Source organism: Mya arenaria, chromosome 2, assembly GCF_026914265.1.
Source record: "Mya arenaria isolate MELC-2E11 chromosome 2, ASM2691426v1".
Classification (NCBI taxonomy): domain Eukaryota; kingdom Metazoa; phylum Mollusca; class Bivalvia; order Myida; family Myidae; genus Mya; species Mya arenaria.
The window spans coordinates 60,917,411-60,933,845 of NC_069123.1; the positions used below are offsets into that span (position 1 = coordinate 60,917,411).

The following is a 16,435-nucleotide window of genomic DNA, read 5'->3' on the forward strand; positions in this document are numbered from 1 at the left end:
CAGCTTTTACAGAAACACAACAGAATTCTGCTCGAATAAAAAAGGAGCACTGGCCATTTCTTATGGCTCTGTAATTCTGTCAGTATGTCTTTTGCCGACACATAAATGTCATGAAAGAGTGGCCATTACAAACTGAAATACCAAACAGGCTGTGGTGGAGATTCTATTGGGATCTTTCCCTTAAAAGGAAATCTGTGACTAGCTCTCAAACCTTTCCTCAGTCTTATGGAGAAGTAGTCTTTGTGTAAGTAATTTACATGCAGTAAATAATCTTAAATGTTGTTACTGCTGGCAGTGTTAATGGGTATAATATTCCCAGCCTGCCTTATTTAAAGTTTAGTACAAAATATATATAATATAATCTTCCTAAATAGAAGAAATAGAAAAATAGATGTATAAAGAAAGACAACTCCAAAATACTTGTACTGTGACCTTTACAATGAGTGATCTCCCTTTAATCTGTTGCAGTTGTGAACAGTAGTAAAATTGATATTGAAGTATACTTGTATTATATATTTCTTATAGAATATTAGTCATGTACTTTAGCACAAATGGATGCTGTATCATAATGCCAGTGGCGGTTGCTGATGGTATGAATGGATTCTTTATCATCATGCCAGTAAGTGAGCCTACACATCTTGAGGTCTGCCCTCAGACCCTCTTGTGCATATGCATCTTAAAGCTTGCCCACACACACCACTAGTATGTATGTAATTATTGAAACCTTGCAGTCGAGGATAACCCGTCAAAGTGCTAATTTCAAACAGGGTCCCTTGTTTTGCTGAAGGGACAGCATGCGGAAAAGACTGTGGTGGGATACATGGAAGTCCAGGTGCTATACCCTAGCTCTGTTTTGAAGAGACCCCTTGGTTCTTTTATGTGCTCTGTGTAAAGCACTGATGTGCGAGGTACAACTTTCCTTAAAAACCAGTAAAGAGTAAACCCATTTTCCAACCACTACCCTTAAAATGCCAAGCGCTAGGCAAGGGAGCTACTTGTACCAACTTTTAACATCTTTCAGTATGATTCGGCCTTGGATCAAACACATGACTTCCAGCTCTGTAGGCAAACGCCTTAACCACTAGGACATGGAGGTGGTATATAGTGTGCATATGCATCCTTAAGCTTGCCCACATACACCCCTAGTAAGTGTTCATATGCATCTAAAAGCCTGACCCCATACACCCCTAGTAAGTATGCCTATTCATTTATAAGTCTGACCACGGACACCCCTAGTAAGTGTTCATATGCATCTAAAAGCCTGACCCCATACACCCCTTGTAAGTGTGCCTATTCATTTATAAGTCTGACCACGGACACCCCTAGTAAGTGTTCATATGCATCTAAAAGCCTGACCCCATACACCCCTAGTAAGTATGCCTATTCATTTATAAGTCTGACCACGGACACCCCTAGTAAGTGTTCATATGCATCTAAAAGCCTGACCCCATACACCCCTTGTAAGTGTGCCTATTCATTTATAAGTCTGACCACGGACACCCCTAGTAAGTGTTCATATGCATCTAAAAGCCTGACCCCATACACCCCTTGTAAGTGTGCCTATTCATTTATAAGTCTGACCACGGACACCCCTTGTAAGTGTGCCTATTCATTTATAAGTCTGACCACGGACACCCCTAGTAAGTGTTCATATGCATCTAAAAGCCTGACCCCATACACCCCTTGTAAGTGTGCCTATTCATTTATAAGTCTGACCACGGACACCCCTAGTAAGTGTTCATATGCATCTAAAAGCCTGACCCCATACACCCCTTGTAAGTGTGCCTATTCATTTATAAGTCTGACCACGGACACCCCTTGTAAGTGTGCCTATTCATTTATAAGTCTGACCACGGACACCCCTAGTAAGTATGCCTATTCATTTATAAGTCTGACCACGGACACCCCTAGTAAGTGTTCATATGCATCTAAAAGCCTGACCCCATACACCCCTTGTAAGTGTGCCTATTCATTTATAAGTCTGACCACGGACACCCCTTGTAAGTGTGCCTATTCATTTATAAGTCTGACCACGGACACCCCTAGTAAGTGTGCCTATACATTTATTAGCCGGACCACAGACACCCCTAGTAAGTGTGCCTATACATTTATAAGCCGGACCACAGACACCCCTAGTAAGTGTGCCTATACATTTATAAGCCTGACCACATACATCCCTAGTAAGTGTGCCTATACATTTATAAGCCTGACCACATACATCCCTAGTAAGTGTGCCTATACATTTATACGCCTGACCACATACATCCCTAGTAAGTGTGCCTATACATTTATACGCCTGACCACATACATCCCTAGTAAGTGTGCGTATACACTTATAAGCCTGACCAAGGACACCCCTAGTAAGTGTGTGTACACAGAGACACCCCTAGTAGTGTGTGTACACATTTATAAGCCTGACCACCGACACCCCTAGTAAGTGTGCATACACATTTCAAAGCATGACCACAGACACACCTAGTAGTGTGCGTACACATTAAAAATCCTGATCGAGGACACCCCGAGTAAGTGTGCGTTCACATTTAAGTCGGACCACAGACACCCCTAGTAAGTGTGCGTACAGTTTTAAGGTCCAAGCTACACATTGAGGGTGCAAGCAGTTGGCACCCCTTTATTCTCCCCTTCAAACATAATCTTGTTTAATACAAATAAACTTTGCTGCTCAAAGACAATATCATTCATATAATTCTTTATTATCCAGTATATCGGTAGAAGAAGTATTTGGACATCATAAATGGTCCTAAAGATTAATTACATACAAATAAGGTTCAACACACGAGTCTTAAGTGTGTTTACTAAATGCTTCCATCTGACTGTTTGCCTCTATACATCTGCCCATCTTTTGGTCTGGATATCAATCCATCTGCCTAACTGTATGTCTGTAATCATGTTTGTCCATCTACCTAGCCGTCGGTTCAATGGTCACATGTCACTGTCTGCCAATCTAACTAGCTGTTTAAGCCTGTGTGTCGATCTGTCTAGCTGTCAGTCTGACTTTCACATGTAACTGCCTACCTAGCTGTCAATTTGTAAGTATGTGTGTCAATCTATCTGGCTGTCTATCCAACAGTCCATGAAATTGTCAGCTAAGCTGTCGGTCTGTTTAGTTGTAATTCATACTATCACATTAAACTGTCTGCCTAGCTGTCGGTCTGTTGAGTTGCAATTCATACTATCACATTAAACTGTCTGCGTAGCTGTCGGTCTGTTTAGTTGTAATTCATACTATCACATTAAACTGTCTGCGTAGCTGTCGGTCTGTTTAGTTGTAATTCATACTATCACATTAAACTGTTTGCCTAGCTGTCGGTCTGTTTAGTTGTAATTCATACTATTACATTAAACTGTCTGCCTAGCTGTTGGTCTGTTTAGTTGTGTGTCCAACTTTCCATGTAACCAAGCCAAGCTTCATGTTTGTTATCGGAACAGAAAATTGTCTGTCATGCATCTCGGTTTCTCTGCGTCAATGTCCATCTGTTTGCTAATATAAGCCTATTGCCATTCGTCTGTATGTCTGCTTGTCTATCAGCATCATTATAAGCTGATTGCGGACTGTTACAGTTGATATAAAATTCATTTACATTGTTTGACTTTTTAAACACTTTATCATATGCTTCTTTCTCATAGTAATTTTTTTTTGTTATTGAATATTTAAACAAGAGCACCGCGAAACGGAGCATTATACGCCCGAAGAAGATTCGGCTTGAGGTCTTTAATAAACATTTAGGTTATGCTAGTATACTGCTTACTAGGTGTGAAGTGTTTACAACAAAGGCTTAAACTTCCAATATTGAAACGGAATTGCTAACGCCCCCCAGTGAAATTAGCCTTTGAGGTACGGACCTGGAAAGCATGTTTGACAAATCCTTTTAATGTAGAGATGATTTGTATAAAGTTATTTGAAAATTGCTTTAGTAGTAACCCAGTTATGGCCTGGACATGGAATTGCTAACGTCCCCCCCCCCCATGGTGATTCTAGTGTTTGAGGTATGGACCTGGAAATTGCGCGCGACACATCCTTTTAATGTAGTGATGCTTTGTATAAAGTTATTTGAAAATGACTTTATTAGTGACCAAGTTGTGGCCCGGACACGGATTTGCTAACGCACCCCCATGGGGATTCTAGTCTTTGAGGTATGGACCTGAAAATTGCGCGCGACACATCCTTTTAATGTAGTGATGATTTGTATAAAGTTATTTAAAAATCGCTTTATTAGTTACCAAGTTATGGCCCGGACACGTAATTGCTAACGCCCCCCAGTGAAATTAGCCTTTGAGGTACGGACCTGGAAAGCATGCTTCACAAATCCTTTTAATGTAGAGATGATTTGTATAAAGTTATTTGAAAATTGCTTTAATAGTAACCCAGTTATGGCCTGGACATGGAATTGCTAACGTCCCCCCATTGGTGATTCTAGTGTTTGAGGTATGGACCTGGAAATTGCGCGCGACACATCCTTTTAATGTAATGATGCTTTGTATAAAGTTATTTGAAAATGACTTTATTAGTGACCAAGTTGTGGCCCGGACACGGATTTGCTAACGCACCCCCATGGTGATTCTAGTCTTTGAGGTATGGACCTGGAAATTGCGCGCGACAAATCCTTTTAATGTAGTGATGATTTGTATAAAGTTATTTGAAAATCGCTTTATTAGTTCCCAAGTTATGGCCCGGACACGGAATTACTAACGCCCCCCAGTGAAATTAGCCTTTGAGGTACGGACCTGGAAAGCATGCTTCACAAATCCTTTTAATGTAGAGATGATTTGTATAAAGTTATTTGAAAATTGCTTTAGTAGTAACCCAGTTATGGCCTGGACATGGAATTGCTAACGTCCCCCCCTATGGTGATTCTAGTGTTTGAGGTATGGACCTGGAAATTGCGCGCAACACATCCTTTTAATGTAATGATGCTTTGTATAAAGTTATTTGAAAATGACTTTATTAGTGACCAAGTTGTGGCCCGGACACGGATTTGCTAACGCACCCCCATGGTGATTCTAGTCTTTGAGGTATGGACCTGAAAATTGCGCGCGACACATCCTTTTAATGTAGTGATGATTTGTATAAAGTTATTTGAAAATCGCTTTATTAGTTACCAAGTTATGGCCCGGACATGGAATTGCTAACGGACGGACAGACAGACGGACAGACGATGGAGGCCATAACATAATACGACCCTTCGGGCGTATAAAAAGACCCAGAAGACTCAGAATGTGATTAAATTTATGTAAACAGTTTTATTATTCTATGACATAACTATAATATTATAAAGGAATACTTGAATATCATCTTAAAACAGATACAGTAATGCCTCATTTTGTAAATTGTCAAATGAATAAGACACATTAACTTTGCAATACTCTTTGCCAAATACCCCATCTTCAAATCAAAGTGTGAAGGGAGGACTCCTGCGTTAAAAGCTTTTCTTCCATGCCGCTCAAATGATGACAAGTATATACCAAGTAGTATGCATATATAATTTACCAGTAGGGAAGATGGATACAAGCACCTAGCAGCGCTAAGATCGTTAATACTGCCTTGAACGATTTAAATGAAATAATTTGTACAAAGCAAATTCTACAGTAAAAACAACATTGCTATATATAAAACTACACTTTCTTACATATTACATCAACATTATACTATCTTGAAAACTACTTCTATCAACCAACATATAACACCAACATTATGCTATCTTGAAAACTACTTCTATCAACCAACATATAACACCAACATTATGCTATCTTGAAAACTACTTCTATCAACCAACATATAACACCAACATTATGCTATTTTGAAAACAACTTCTATCAACCAACATATAACACCAACATTATGCTATCTTGAAAACTACTTCTATCAACCAACATATAACACCAACATTATGCTATCTTGAAAACTACTTCTATCAACCAACATATAACACCAACATTATGCTATCTTGAAAACTACTTCTATCAACCAACATATAACACCAACATTATACTATCTTGAAAACTATTTCTATCAACCAACATATAACACCAACATTATGCTATCTTGAAAACTACTTCTATCCCACAATGTATAATATCAACATTGCTCAAGTTTAACACGTTTAATTCAAAGAGGTTTCCAGTAATCAACCACTTTGTTTTAATTAGACAAGTTTATAATTTTCATGTAAAAGAGGAACAAGTAATATAAGATCCATATTAAGATCAGAGGAATTCAAACTATTTAAGTACTTTTTTCCAATGTGTAAACAAATCTATGTGTATATCTGCAAGCATCTGACAGAAGGGGTAATGTTTCGGGCTGGCCCTTAGTTTGGAAGATGGGGACTGGTGGAATGGGTTGATTTGGAAGGGAAAGGATGGGGGGGCTGAGGGGGGGGGGGGTATTTTGTGGTTTGGGTGAAGTTTGGGATGCCCTGGCAGGGTTTGGTGTGGGGGGGGGGTGTAGGTCATGGAGGGAGAACAGGGGCCCCTGTTTTTTTTAAGGACAAGAAGGGACTAGGGTAAGGGATAGTGTGGTCAGGCAGGGCAGGGAAGCTGGCAGACACACCGATGTACACATAATTTGAATAAAGTAAACATCCTTAATTTGTGCATCAAACTTCCAACCTGAATATTTTTACTACTTCAAAACTGACTTAGTAGTTATTGCATTTATGCTAAATAGAAACTTTTTCTAGAATTTTTAACTCCATATTAAATCAAAGTTAGTTCCCTTGACTACAATCTTCATGCTTTTTGCAAGCAGACAACATTTCCTTAAAACCATATAATGGACGACTATTTTAAGTTGAAGTATAAGTAGCTATATAAGTACCATAATCATTGAAGTAGCTGCGTAAATTTCCCTCAACCTACTCTTCCTCACATCACTAACCTGGCTAATATCATGCTATTACTAAGCGTTCAAAACAGACTGGCATGAAATAAATATCAACTTATTATACTTAATCTAATAGATTTCATACCATTTTGTAAGCAACATTCTATTAGGTGACTTTTCCTTTGTTATTGTATCATGTATGACATCATTATTATATACAATCTCAAATTGCTACATGTTATATTTTATACTTTAAATCCATGTATATGTTTCTCCTCTCTGTTAAGCATTGCTCTCAGAAATTGTATAACCTTTTGAAAATAACCTTCAAATCTTCAAATAATTCAAATTATTTTTAGAATGTTGTATTAATTGCTTATCAGCCATACCAAGGAAAGACTAGTTAAACTATATATCAACTATAAATTATTCTTTTAAACCTGGTTAAGAAAGAAAGCCTTTTCCAGTAACAAGATATCATCATATATATACAACATTATACATGTATATATACAATACTGTTAAACAATACTGTCCATATATTCATTCTAAATTTATTCTTCACACAGACAGGGCATCATTGTGTTGTTCTGTAACATGGACTGCTTGAGGCTTGAACTATCAAGGACATTGAGGAGGTGCAATCGTGGAGGCGCAATTGAGGAGGTACAATCGAGGCACTTACGAGGGGTGGTTTCTTGCAGGGAGGTTGCATGGTTGGTATGGTTGGAAGGTTTGGAGGCTGGATTGGTGGTATGAGTTGTGGATGGTTTGGCTGGGTTGCGAGAGGTGATGGATGGGTTGATGAGCTGCATTGCTGGATGGCTGACGGGCGGAGGGGGATGGTCTTGCAGTGTTTGAAGAAGCATTGGTGGGGCATTATGGGGCAGGGACTCTCTTTCAGGTCGTGCGCCGCTTCTTTGGCTGCAAATAAAAGAAAACAAAATTATATTTGATGCATTCTTAAATATAACATTGACAAAGCATCAACTTCACAAATAGTCTAAGTCATTATGTAATCAAACATTCAAAGGATAAGTTATAAAATGATGTTTTGCATTGACCACTTGCTGATACTCTTTGACCAGAATCCTGACTCAGGACAACATTCAAAATGTCACTAAGTTCAATACAACTGATACTTACTTGTCCCTGTCCCACACTGCAGGCTACGGCACTATCCTCCTCGTCCACGTCACACCATCGCCGCTTGCCTGAAGTTAAATTCTCAAGTTAATAAAGCAAAAACAAAAGAATGGTTAAATAAGTACAATTCAAATTATGAGTGACTCACTAGATCTAAATAAAACATAAAGGAAGTCATATAGAAGCGTAAGTGCTTCTTTTCAAAGCAAAGCAATTTCAGTTCTTGGCCAGGTGCATGCAAGTTTGCTTTTTGTCAACAAGCATGAAAAATGAGTTTGCCTCAAGATTTGGGTTTCCAAGAACATAAGATTTCAGCTTCTAAATAACATAATTATTATGATGTTGCAATAACTCATCAAGTTGCTTTATACACAACAAACGGCTAAGAACAAAATTTAAGGCTTATAACAGTTAGAACCAAACTTTTATGTAAAATGTTTTACCGATAGTGCCGCGCCTGCCCTCTTCCCCACCGGTGCTCCCCTCCGCCATGCTCATCCTCCTTCTAGAAGCCTGGAGATCCTGCAATTATTAGACAATGCAATGAGTCTTACAATTATTCAAGTATTGATTCAAGCAGACGGTGAGTTTAACTTTCATTCTCATTGAATGTACATATCACTTAAAACTTCCTGGTTAAGATGTTATTCTTGACCATGTTTGACACCATTCTATTCTTTATTCCATTTATATATAAAACGACTTCATTCATACTCATGCTTTTGATGATTGTTTTTTACCAATGAGGTTTTACTAGAAATTGATTTTAAAGTTAACACAATAACTTACCAAACACGCTGAACAGGCTGATGGAACGTCTCCAGACGGCTGCCGCTCCCCAGGCCCAACCCCAGCTGAGCCTGTCTCGCGTTGGTGCTCAACGGGCAGAACCACGGAGGGACTCTGGACTCCTCCAGAAAGGTCAAGGGCCGTAGCCCAAGCCTCCCCAGAGGGCCCTCCGAGATATGCCCGAGAGCATCAAAGTAGACAGACTCGGCCTCCTCAGGAGAGCCAACAGAATCGCTCAGAAGCGACGAGCGATCCATGCTGGCCTCCTGAGTGGGTCCCACGGGAACATTCATGAGAACCTCCCAGGGGAGATTCACCTGAATGCCCACTGGGATGCCATGGGGTCGTTCCTGGAAAGCATCCAGATGCACCTGCAGATGCCCCATCAGTCTGTCCCCCGTTCTTAGCCGGTCCTGGAGCTCCCCTGTCAGGTCCCGCAGACGCACATCCTCCCTCTCTGCTAAAGAAAGGCTCTCCTCCAGCTGCCGAATCTAAAAATATTAATTATAATTTTTATTCTCTGATTTGAACAATTGAATGACAATTATGAACTGCTTAATCTAACATAAAATACAGATCAAAGCATTCACTTTACCAAAATAAGAATATTTGAATTAAATTAAGTAATAAGCTACAGTACTTTAAAAGTAACTGAAACACACTAATAAAACACTAGGTTAGGCAGGTTTAAATGACAGATGCAAATAAAATGCATTTTATTACATGATATCATTATTTACTGCTACAGTTTATCAGTTTGAATAAACCCTAGTAGCTGATGGTGGTGTTAGTAGTTTATACTCAGGGTCATAGTGTGAGCACTTTGAAGGGTCCCAGAGTAACAACTGCACACATAATTCCTGGGCAGACTGGGCAGTTAACCAGTACTAGGTGCCTTCACCTCTGCAAGGAACTGACAACTTCTGTGGTTGTAGAAAGGATTCCATAACCAATCACAACAGAAGTGATGTGGTCCGCCCAGGAATCAAACCAGGTTGTGTGATCCACAATCCATAGCTCTACCGATTGAGCTTACCCGGCGGACCTTAGAAGTTTATGTTTTACCTTAGCAACTTAAATAAGGTACAGTTTACTACACAACTGACAGCTTCTTTCTTGTACTCCATCATAAAGACATCAGTACCATTATATTGACTAACCAGTCTGTTTATTATTAAACACACGCCAAGAGATCATGCATACTTGAAAACAGTTTTGTCTCCTGAGAATGAATCATATTTCATTCAATTGAGCTTAACAGTTTATAACACATGTAATGTACAAACCCTCCTCTCCTTCTCCAGGCACTTCGCCGCCAACCCGTGCTCCCGTCTCTCGTCTGCCCTCTCCTTCATCTGAAGAACAAATGCCACAATGGCTTTAACATCCACGAATCATTAACACTACTAGAAATTTAGTGGAACTCAAAAAGGGCCCTCAAGGTAAGTTGTTTTACTTCTTCTCATACAACGCCCAGTTTTTAACTGATACTGAATCTTGATTACCACATGAAATGAAACTTCCTTTTTAATAATGTTGAGTTACCTTTAAGTTCTGAAATGTTCCATTAAGTTGTTCCTATTTTCACCACATCATTTACTAAACATTACTGCAAGAAGTCAACATCTGTTCTTTTTCTATGTGCAGTTATTGTATTATTGCTCTAGGTGATGGTATCTTAAAAAGCAAAATTAGTACCTTCGCAACCTCCCTCGATTTTTTTAGTGACGCCGGGAAAAACGGAACCACGAATATGTCCTCCCGGCGCCACGTTAACCATGAAGTGATTCACGGTTTTCAACCTCTTCAGGACCAAGCTTCGTCTAAAAATATAAATGACAATGTAAAGTTAACCAAAGTTTACTTAATATACAATTAGCAATTGCAATTGTATGAGTGTATACCACTGGCTGAAGATTTTTTTGCCAAAGTTAAATGTTAACTGATCAGTCAATAAATTGGTCCAGTAGTCTTTATTTTATTGAAAAAACATTACTAATAAATCAAACTATTTCAACTAGTGCAAACAAATTACAAGATTACCCCATTTTTTACACTAGACTGCTGATATGAAATTGCTATACTAAGCTTAATCATTGGAATAAGATACTTATTGTCTCTAGGCCATCAGTTATGAAGATACAGTAGGCAATCTGACATCATTTTAGTATGAAAAATGAAAACCAATATCATATAGATGAAATTGGTACATAAATCTTGCGCATTCTTAATATACATCAAACAATTTTAAGGTTCAAATCCTGTTTTCACCCTGCAACAATATTTTTAGTGGTATTCACTTACTCCTCCTCTCCTCTTTTGACCTTGAGAATATGATCGTACACAACATCAGAAACAGCACGAAATCCCTGGGGCACCATGGGAAATCTCTTATGAAGCCTGAAAATAAAGTAATGATACAAATTATTTCTAATTAAATTCTATACAGGATCATTCTAAAATATGTTGATTGCTGTCACTTTTATATTTCTTACTCAGGGGCGTAACTGAGTCATTTTGAAGTGTACTCCCATAATAGGGGGGTCCGGCATGCCCCCCCGCAATTTTTTTTGGAGAAGGAAGCGATTTACTGGCATTTCGTGACTATCCAGGGGCTATATTAACGACATATTAGGGTAGAAAAAATCAAAACAGATTGATTAAATGTTAATATACTGTTTCTCTGATACGCAGTACACATTATTAAACATAATTGATCTCATAAAATTTCCCTATTGTGTCTTTCTCAAGCGACATTAAGATTTAAACCTTGAACACAAAGGCAAGGCGTCTGTTTTGCTGGTTAGCAAACTTGTCGACAACGAGTTCGGCACTGATTTCTCTGTCTCTGTATACATTCATGAGACCAAGACCTGACAGGCGCTCAGTACCCATTGTTCTTCTTAGGTATGTCTTGACCCTTCTCATTACCGAAAACGACCGTTCGGCTGTTGCCGTAGACACCGGCATGACCATTAAAAGGGTGAGACAGTGTTGTATGCTTGGGTAAAGGGCTTTGCTTGCAAGCGTAATTGATTCCGCTAGAGACGCCAGGGCAGCTGGACGGTTAACCGCCAACGTCGCGTCTGTCCACCACATACGCCACCGCTCACACTCGCGGACAAAAATGGTTTCATCCACATCTAGGCATGCTTGGAAGGCTTGGTACACGTCATTGATACTGACTCCCGGGGAAGACCGTCATTCTGAATCTACAAAAGAACGCAAATGTTGCGACATAGGTTTTTTATTCATTAAATAAATCAGTTTACAATAAATCATATACCTGATTTAGCAAACAAATCCACGGATGTATATGTATGTTAAAAGATACCTTCAATGGAAGAAGCTTTTGGGCACAGAACCGACCATGGCCCTGCATCAAGCGTGTTTCTAATTCAACCATTAAGTGGTCGACGAAAGGCAAATACATGTTTCTCTTCCAAAATTCGGACGTATTGCCTGGGGTGTTCGGTCGATTTTGTTTGATTTTGGAGCGGCGGGTATGACTTCAACGTCACCAGCAATGTCCACCGCTTTCTGAAACAGGCTGTTCCAGACTTCATCGTCATTTCTCTCCGCCTGAAAGAATTAGGAGTAGTAAGGCGCTGCGGATATTATAACGAATTATTATGTACATGCTTACACGTGTGTGCTGAATATTTAACATTTATCATTTAAAATGGAAAATAAAATTTACCTGAAGAAGAACCATAACGACCCGTGTGTCGTTAGCTGCATGAAGCAAGTCACAGTCCTTCGCCTGTAGCATGTTAGACAGTGGAACTAGGGCTGACAAAAGATGTTCAATCGCCACCAGGGTCACAATAAATTCGAAATTCGTAACTGACAATTTATGTACCGCAGCCTTCTTATCCCCTTCATCGGCAAGTCGGTCGAGTGTGACGTTACCACGGTCCTACAGGATACAAAAAAGTACATTGTATGTCCATGCCAGTATGGTGTTTGGATAACAATAAAACAATATTTACGCAATTATTTCATTTTCGACTGTATAATCAAGATTGTTTTATACCTGTATGATACAAGGAATGTGTGCAAAGCGTCCGCACGTGCTGACAAGCGAGTCTCACAAAGTGATCGGAGTCGCGTTCGCTCCGCCATGCCTTCCCTGCTGACATCATCTCCTGCAAGCGTTTCTTGGAATTGAAGTAAGCGTTTTGCGGAAAAATTAAAGGCGAATGCCACCTGTTGCACCGTACTCATAAGGTTTCTGGCATAAACCTCTTTGGATGCATGTATGATGGCGAGGTTCAAACAATGCGCTTTGCAATGGGAGTATATCGCCTCTGCTATGAGGGATCGGATCCTCGCCTGCACTCCACGATGTATGCCCGACATATTGCTGGCACCGTCGTACCCCTGGCCACGCATTTGATCCGTTTTGACAACTTAAAACGAGTTATGATAAGCATTGTAGAACGTTTTTTAAACAGAAGGTAAGTTTTATTCGTTTTTCTGCTATTTTAATCTTTTAGCAAAGACCCTAACACGACATTACATAAGACAAAAAGTGTACGACACATGAAAATTGCATACAACACAAAAAGGAAAAGGTTTTCTAAAGGGTGTATTTTTATTCTGTAGGGAATTTTCACTTGTATAATTAATCTAAATCCGACGATTATCTAAAGATCGTTTATGCCACTACATAATTTATGTGTTACAGAACCATGAAATACTTTCAATAGTTTTGCATACCTAATTTGGTGAGGTTTTCAATGAATGCATTAGCTAATGCCTCTCCAGTGGTAGACTCGCATTGGGAGAACCCGAGGAACTCCTCGTGTATCTCGTCACTCTCTGAATCTACAAAGCGCACACATACATGTAGGGCCATCTGCTCCATAGTGGCAGCGTCCGTTGCCTCATCCGCCATGAAACCAAATACGCCAGCGTCGTTACACCTCGAAACGATATCGCCACTTATAAGTTGGCCACAAATACCTATCAGATCATTCTGAATCTTGGGCGATGTATACCGGGTTCTAGGGTCACCATTTACCAAATGATCATTGAGAAGCTTATTATGTTTTGCCTGGAAATGCAACAGCGCTTGGAAATTGCTTGATGACTCATCATGACCCCTTAGCGCAATGTTTTGCTGACCACAAAGAATAATTGTTTCAACAATAGACACTAAAATCTGACGATTCTTTTCAACCATGACGTTAAATTGAGATGATATTGTGCACTCAATGTCTTTTTTCTGCCCTTTCAACACGGCCAAGTAGTTCTCCGCAGCAATTAATTGGTCAATATGACATTGGGATTTGCTATGTCTTTCTACAATCTTTGAAAAATTACACCAGTCTGTAAAAGGTTCCCTAGTCAAAGCTTTACTACTGGCCACCTGGTCACCGAAAAGGAAGCACGGCGCGCAATAAACGCCATCTTTGCTGATAGAATTTCCCAGCCATGAATGGGTCCTGAACCAGACACCTTGGGCCTTCCGAAGTTTTCCTCCGCTGAATCTGTAAATAAGATAAAATTATAATGTATTTGCACTTACATTACATGAATGGAAAATTAAACAATGCCCACAATTTTACATTGTTAGAGTGTTAATTAATTTATCCAAAATATGAATAAATTTAGTTTTTTGGAGACAATTATTAGCACATTTTTTTTATTTTAACAGTTTGAAGGAGCTTTTTACCCCGTCTTCAGTGTGCAGTCAGGGCATTGGAAAGGTTCATCTTCGGCAACAGAATCGGCAATACAGTCAGAGTGCAACCAACCATCACAAATGTCGCACTGTATCCATATACTTTCTCTATCTATCTCCAACTCCTCTTGCCATGTCATTAAACAACCTTTGCAAAATTCTAAGTCCTTAGCTATGCCTCGTTTGTCGTTTGTACATGTTTCACTTTTCTTTCCCTCATGTTGGCAGTTACTTTAACTTTTGATTGTTTTGTTTTCATTTTCTTATAATAACATGATTTTGATTTTTTCTCTCTCTCTGCAAATGTTTTTATCTTTTCCAACTCTCTCAGAGACATTTTCCTTATTGTGTCTTCTGATGTGAGAAAAAATTCTCAGTAAAAAAGTGTTCCTGAATAAGAGTCAATGTGAAAAGATATCATGTACCCGTATATTTATATTAGTGAAAATAAAATGCTTGTGTTTTTGTAATATGTGGTTTTTTTTGCAAGAAAAAACTCCCAAGATACCAGATATAGCTAGAACCCCTTGATATTTTCTCAAATTTTGTCTTTGAATACCATGATTTTCATCAGCATTAACAATGCTTGTTATAAGCATTAAAGGGACTGTCTCACAGATGATAAAATATTAAACTTGGCATCAATGTGTACAATGCATAGAAACTTACTATTTGAAGTACCACATAGTTTACAATTTATTTAAGTTTAGCAGTCATTTCGTATTTTCCATTAAAAAGGATTATTGGGTATGTCTACCAGGTAGAATTCATTCATTATGCATGATTGGCTAGTCGGTGTTATCACGTGATATAACTGAGGTAGGTAATAGCTTAATTATGTCACCCATCTAGTGTAAGTCCTTGTTAGCTCAGTAAGGAAGGCACTGGAATTCATTTTTGGCGATGTGGGTTCGAACCCCGTCTCCGACATAAATCGGTTTTTTTTATTTTGGTACTTTGTTACAATTATGACATTAAAGCGTAACACATTCTATTAGATAAATGTCCTGAGATTCGTTACAGAAAAAACTTTTTTTGGTGCAAATCTGTGACACAGTCCCTTTAACAATGCTAATGGTCACCTAGTTATTGCCTTGTTGTTCCCTTATTGGTTAATTGGAATTATTATGTGATGTTATTAATATATTGACTAAATGTCCAAATATCAATCACTTTTGTATTTTTTTCTTGACTTTCAACCTGCGTGTGGGTTTTCAAAAGAAAAGACTTTTTATGCTTTTGTGATATAGAGAAATAATTAAAAAATAAGTGGTCTGAGATGCATTACCAGGAAAATAAATATTTTGTTCCATTGTACAAAAACTTAATCTGCTTCAGAATAATGTTAGTGTATAGAATAATAATGCCATTATTTACTATTTTAAATATCTAGTTTATTTAGGCAATAGGTGTTATCCGGAATTCAGTGAGAAAGGTTTTTCCGCTAATTTTCATGTAGCTACAAACACATTAAGCCCAGATTGGTGTGGTAATCTATTAAAATTCAGCTAATCCATATGTCCTTTATCCATATTAAATAAATTCAATTTATGCGTGTTTTCGTATTTTTCCATTAAAAAGACTGGGTATGTCTACCTAGTAGAATTCATACCTTATGCATGATTGGCTAGTCGATGTTATCACGTGATATTACCGAGTTAGCTGTATAGCTTAATTATTTCACATATTTATATCGAAGTTGAAAGATCCACTTCAGTCCATCATGCTCAAATGCGTAACAATTGCAGCAACTTAAATTCCGATTTTAACAAAAATCATATCGCAATTTCTCCTAACTGTGTTTGTGGTACTGAAATCGAGGATGCTGAACACTTTCTTTTCAAATGTAGTCGTTTTACTACACAAAGATGTCAGTTAATCCTTCAGACTAGGCAATATCACCCACTGAATGCCTATAAATTACTACACGGCTACAGTAATCTGAGTGACAAACAGAATACATTTATTTT

At 38.6% G+C, this 16,435-nt stretch overlaps 1 protein-coding gene, 1 long non-coding RNA gene and 1 pseudogene across 2 annotated transcripts; all 3 read right to left on the reverse strand.

The window, feature by feature from the left end:
- Positions 1 to 7,383: 7,383 nt before the first annotated feature.
- On the reverse strand, positions 7,384 to 8,933 carry LOC128222637 (uncharacterized). Its single transcript, XR_008259188.1, has 4 exons — positions 8,777 to 8,933; positions 8,431 to 8,509; positions 7,988 to 8,055; positions 7,384 to 7,765 (listed from the first exon to the last, which is right to left on the reverse strand). It is a non-coding gene; the product is annotated as an uncharacterized LOC128222637 (long non-coding RNA).
- A 6-nt stretch (positions 8,934 to 8,939) lies between these two features.
- On the reverse strand, positions 8,940 to 12,000 carry LOC128222621 (uncharacterized). Its single transcript, XM_052931715.1, has 5 exons — positions 11,546 to 12,000; positions 11,081 to 11,176; positions 10,475 to 10,599; positions 10,063 to 10,131; positions 8,940 to 9,267 (listed from the first exon to the last, which is right to left on the reverse strand). Exons 1-5 carry the CDS (start codon positions 11,632 to 11,634, stop codon positions 8,990 to 8,992), a joined length of 657 nt encoding a protein of 218 aa, XP_052787675.1. The 5' UTR covers positions 11,635 to 12,000; the 3' UTR covers positions 8,940 to 8,989.
- LOC128216444 (zinc finger MYM-type protein 1-like) lies at positions 11,818 to 14,605 on the reverse strand (annotated as a pseudogene).
- Positions 14,606 to 16,435: the final 1,830 nt, after the last annotated feature.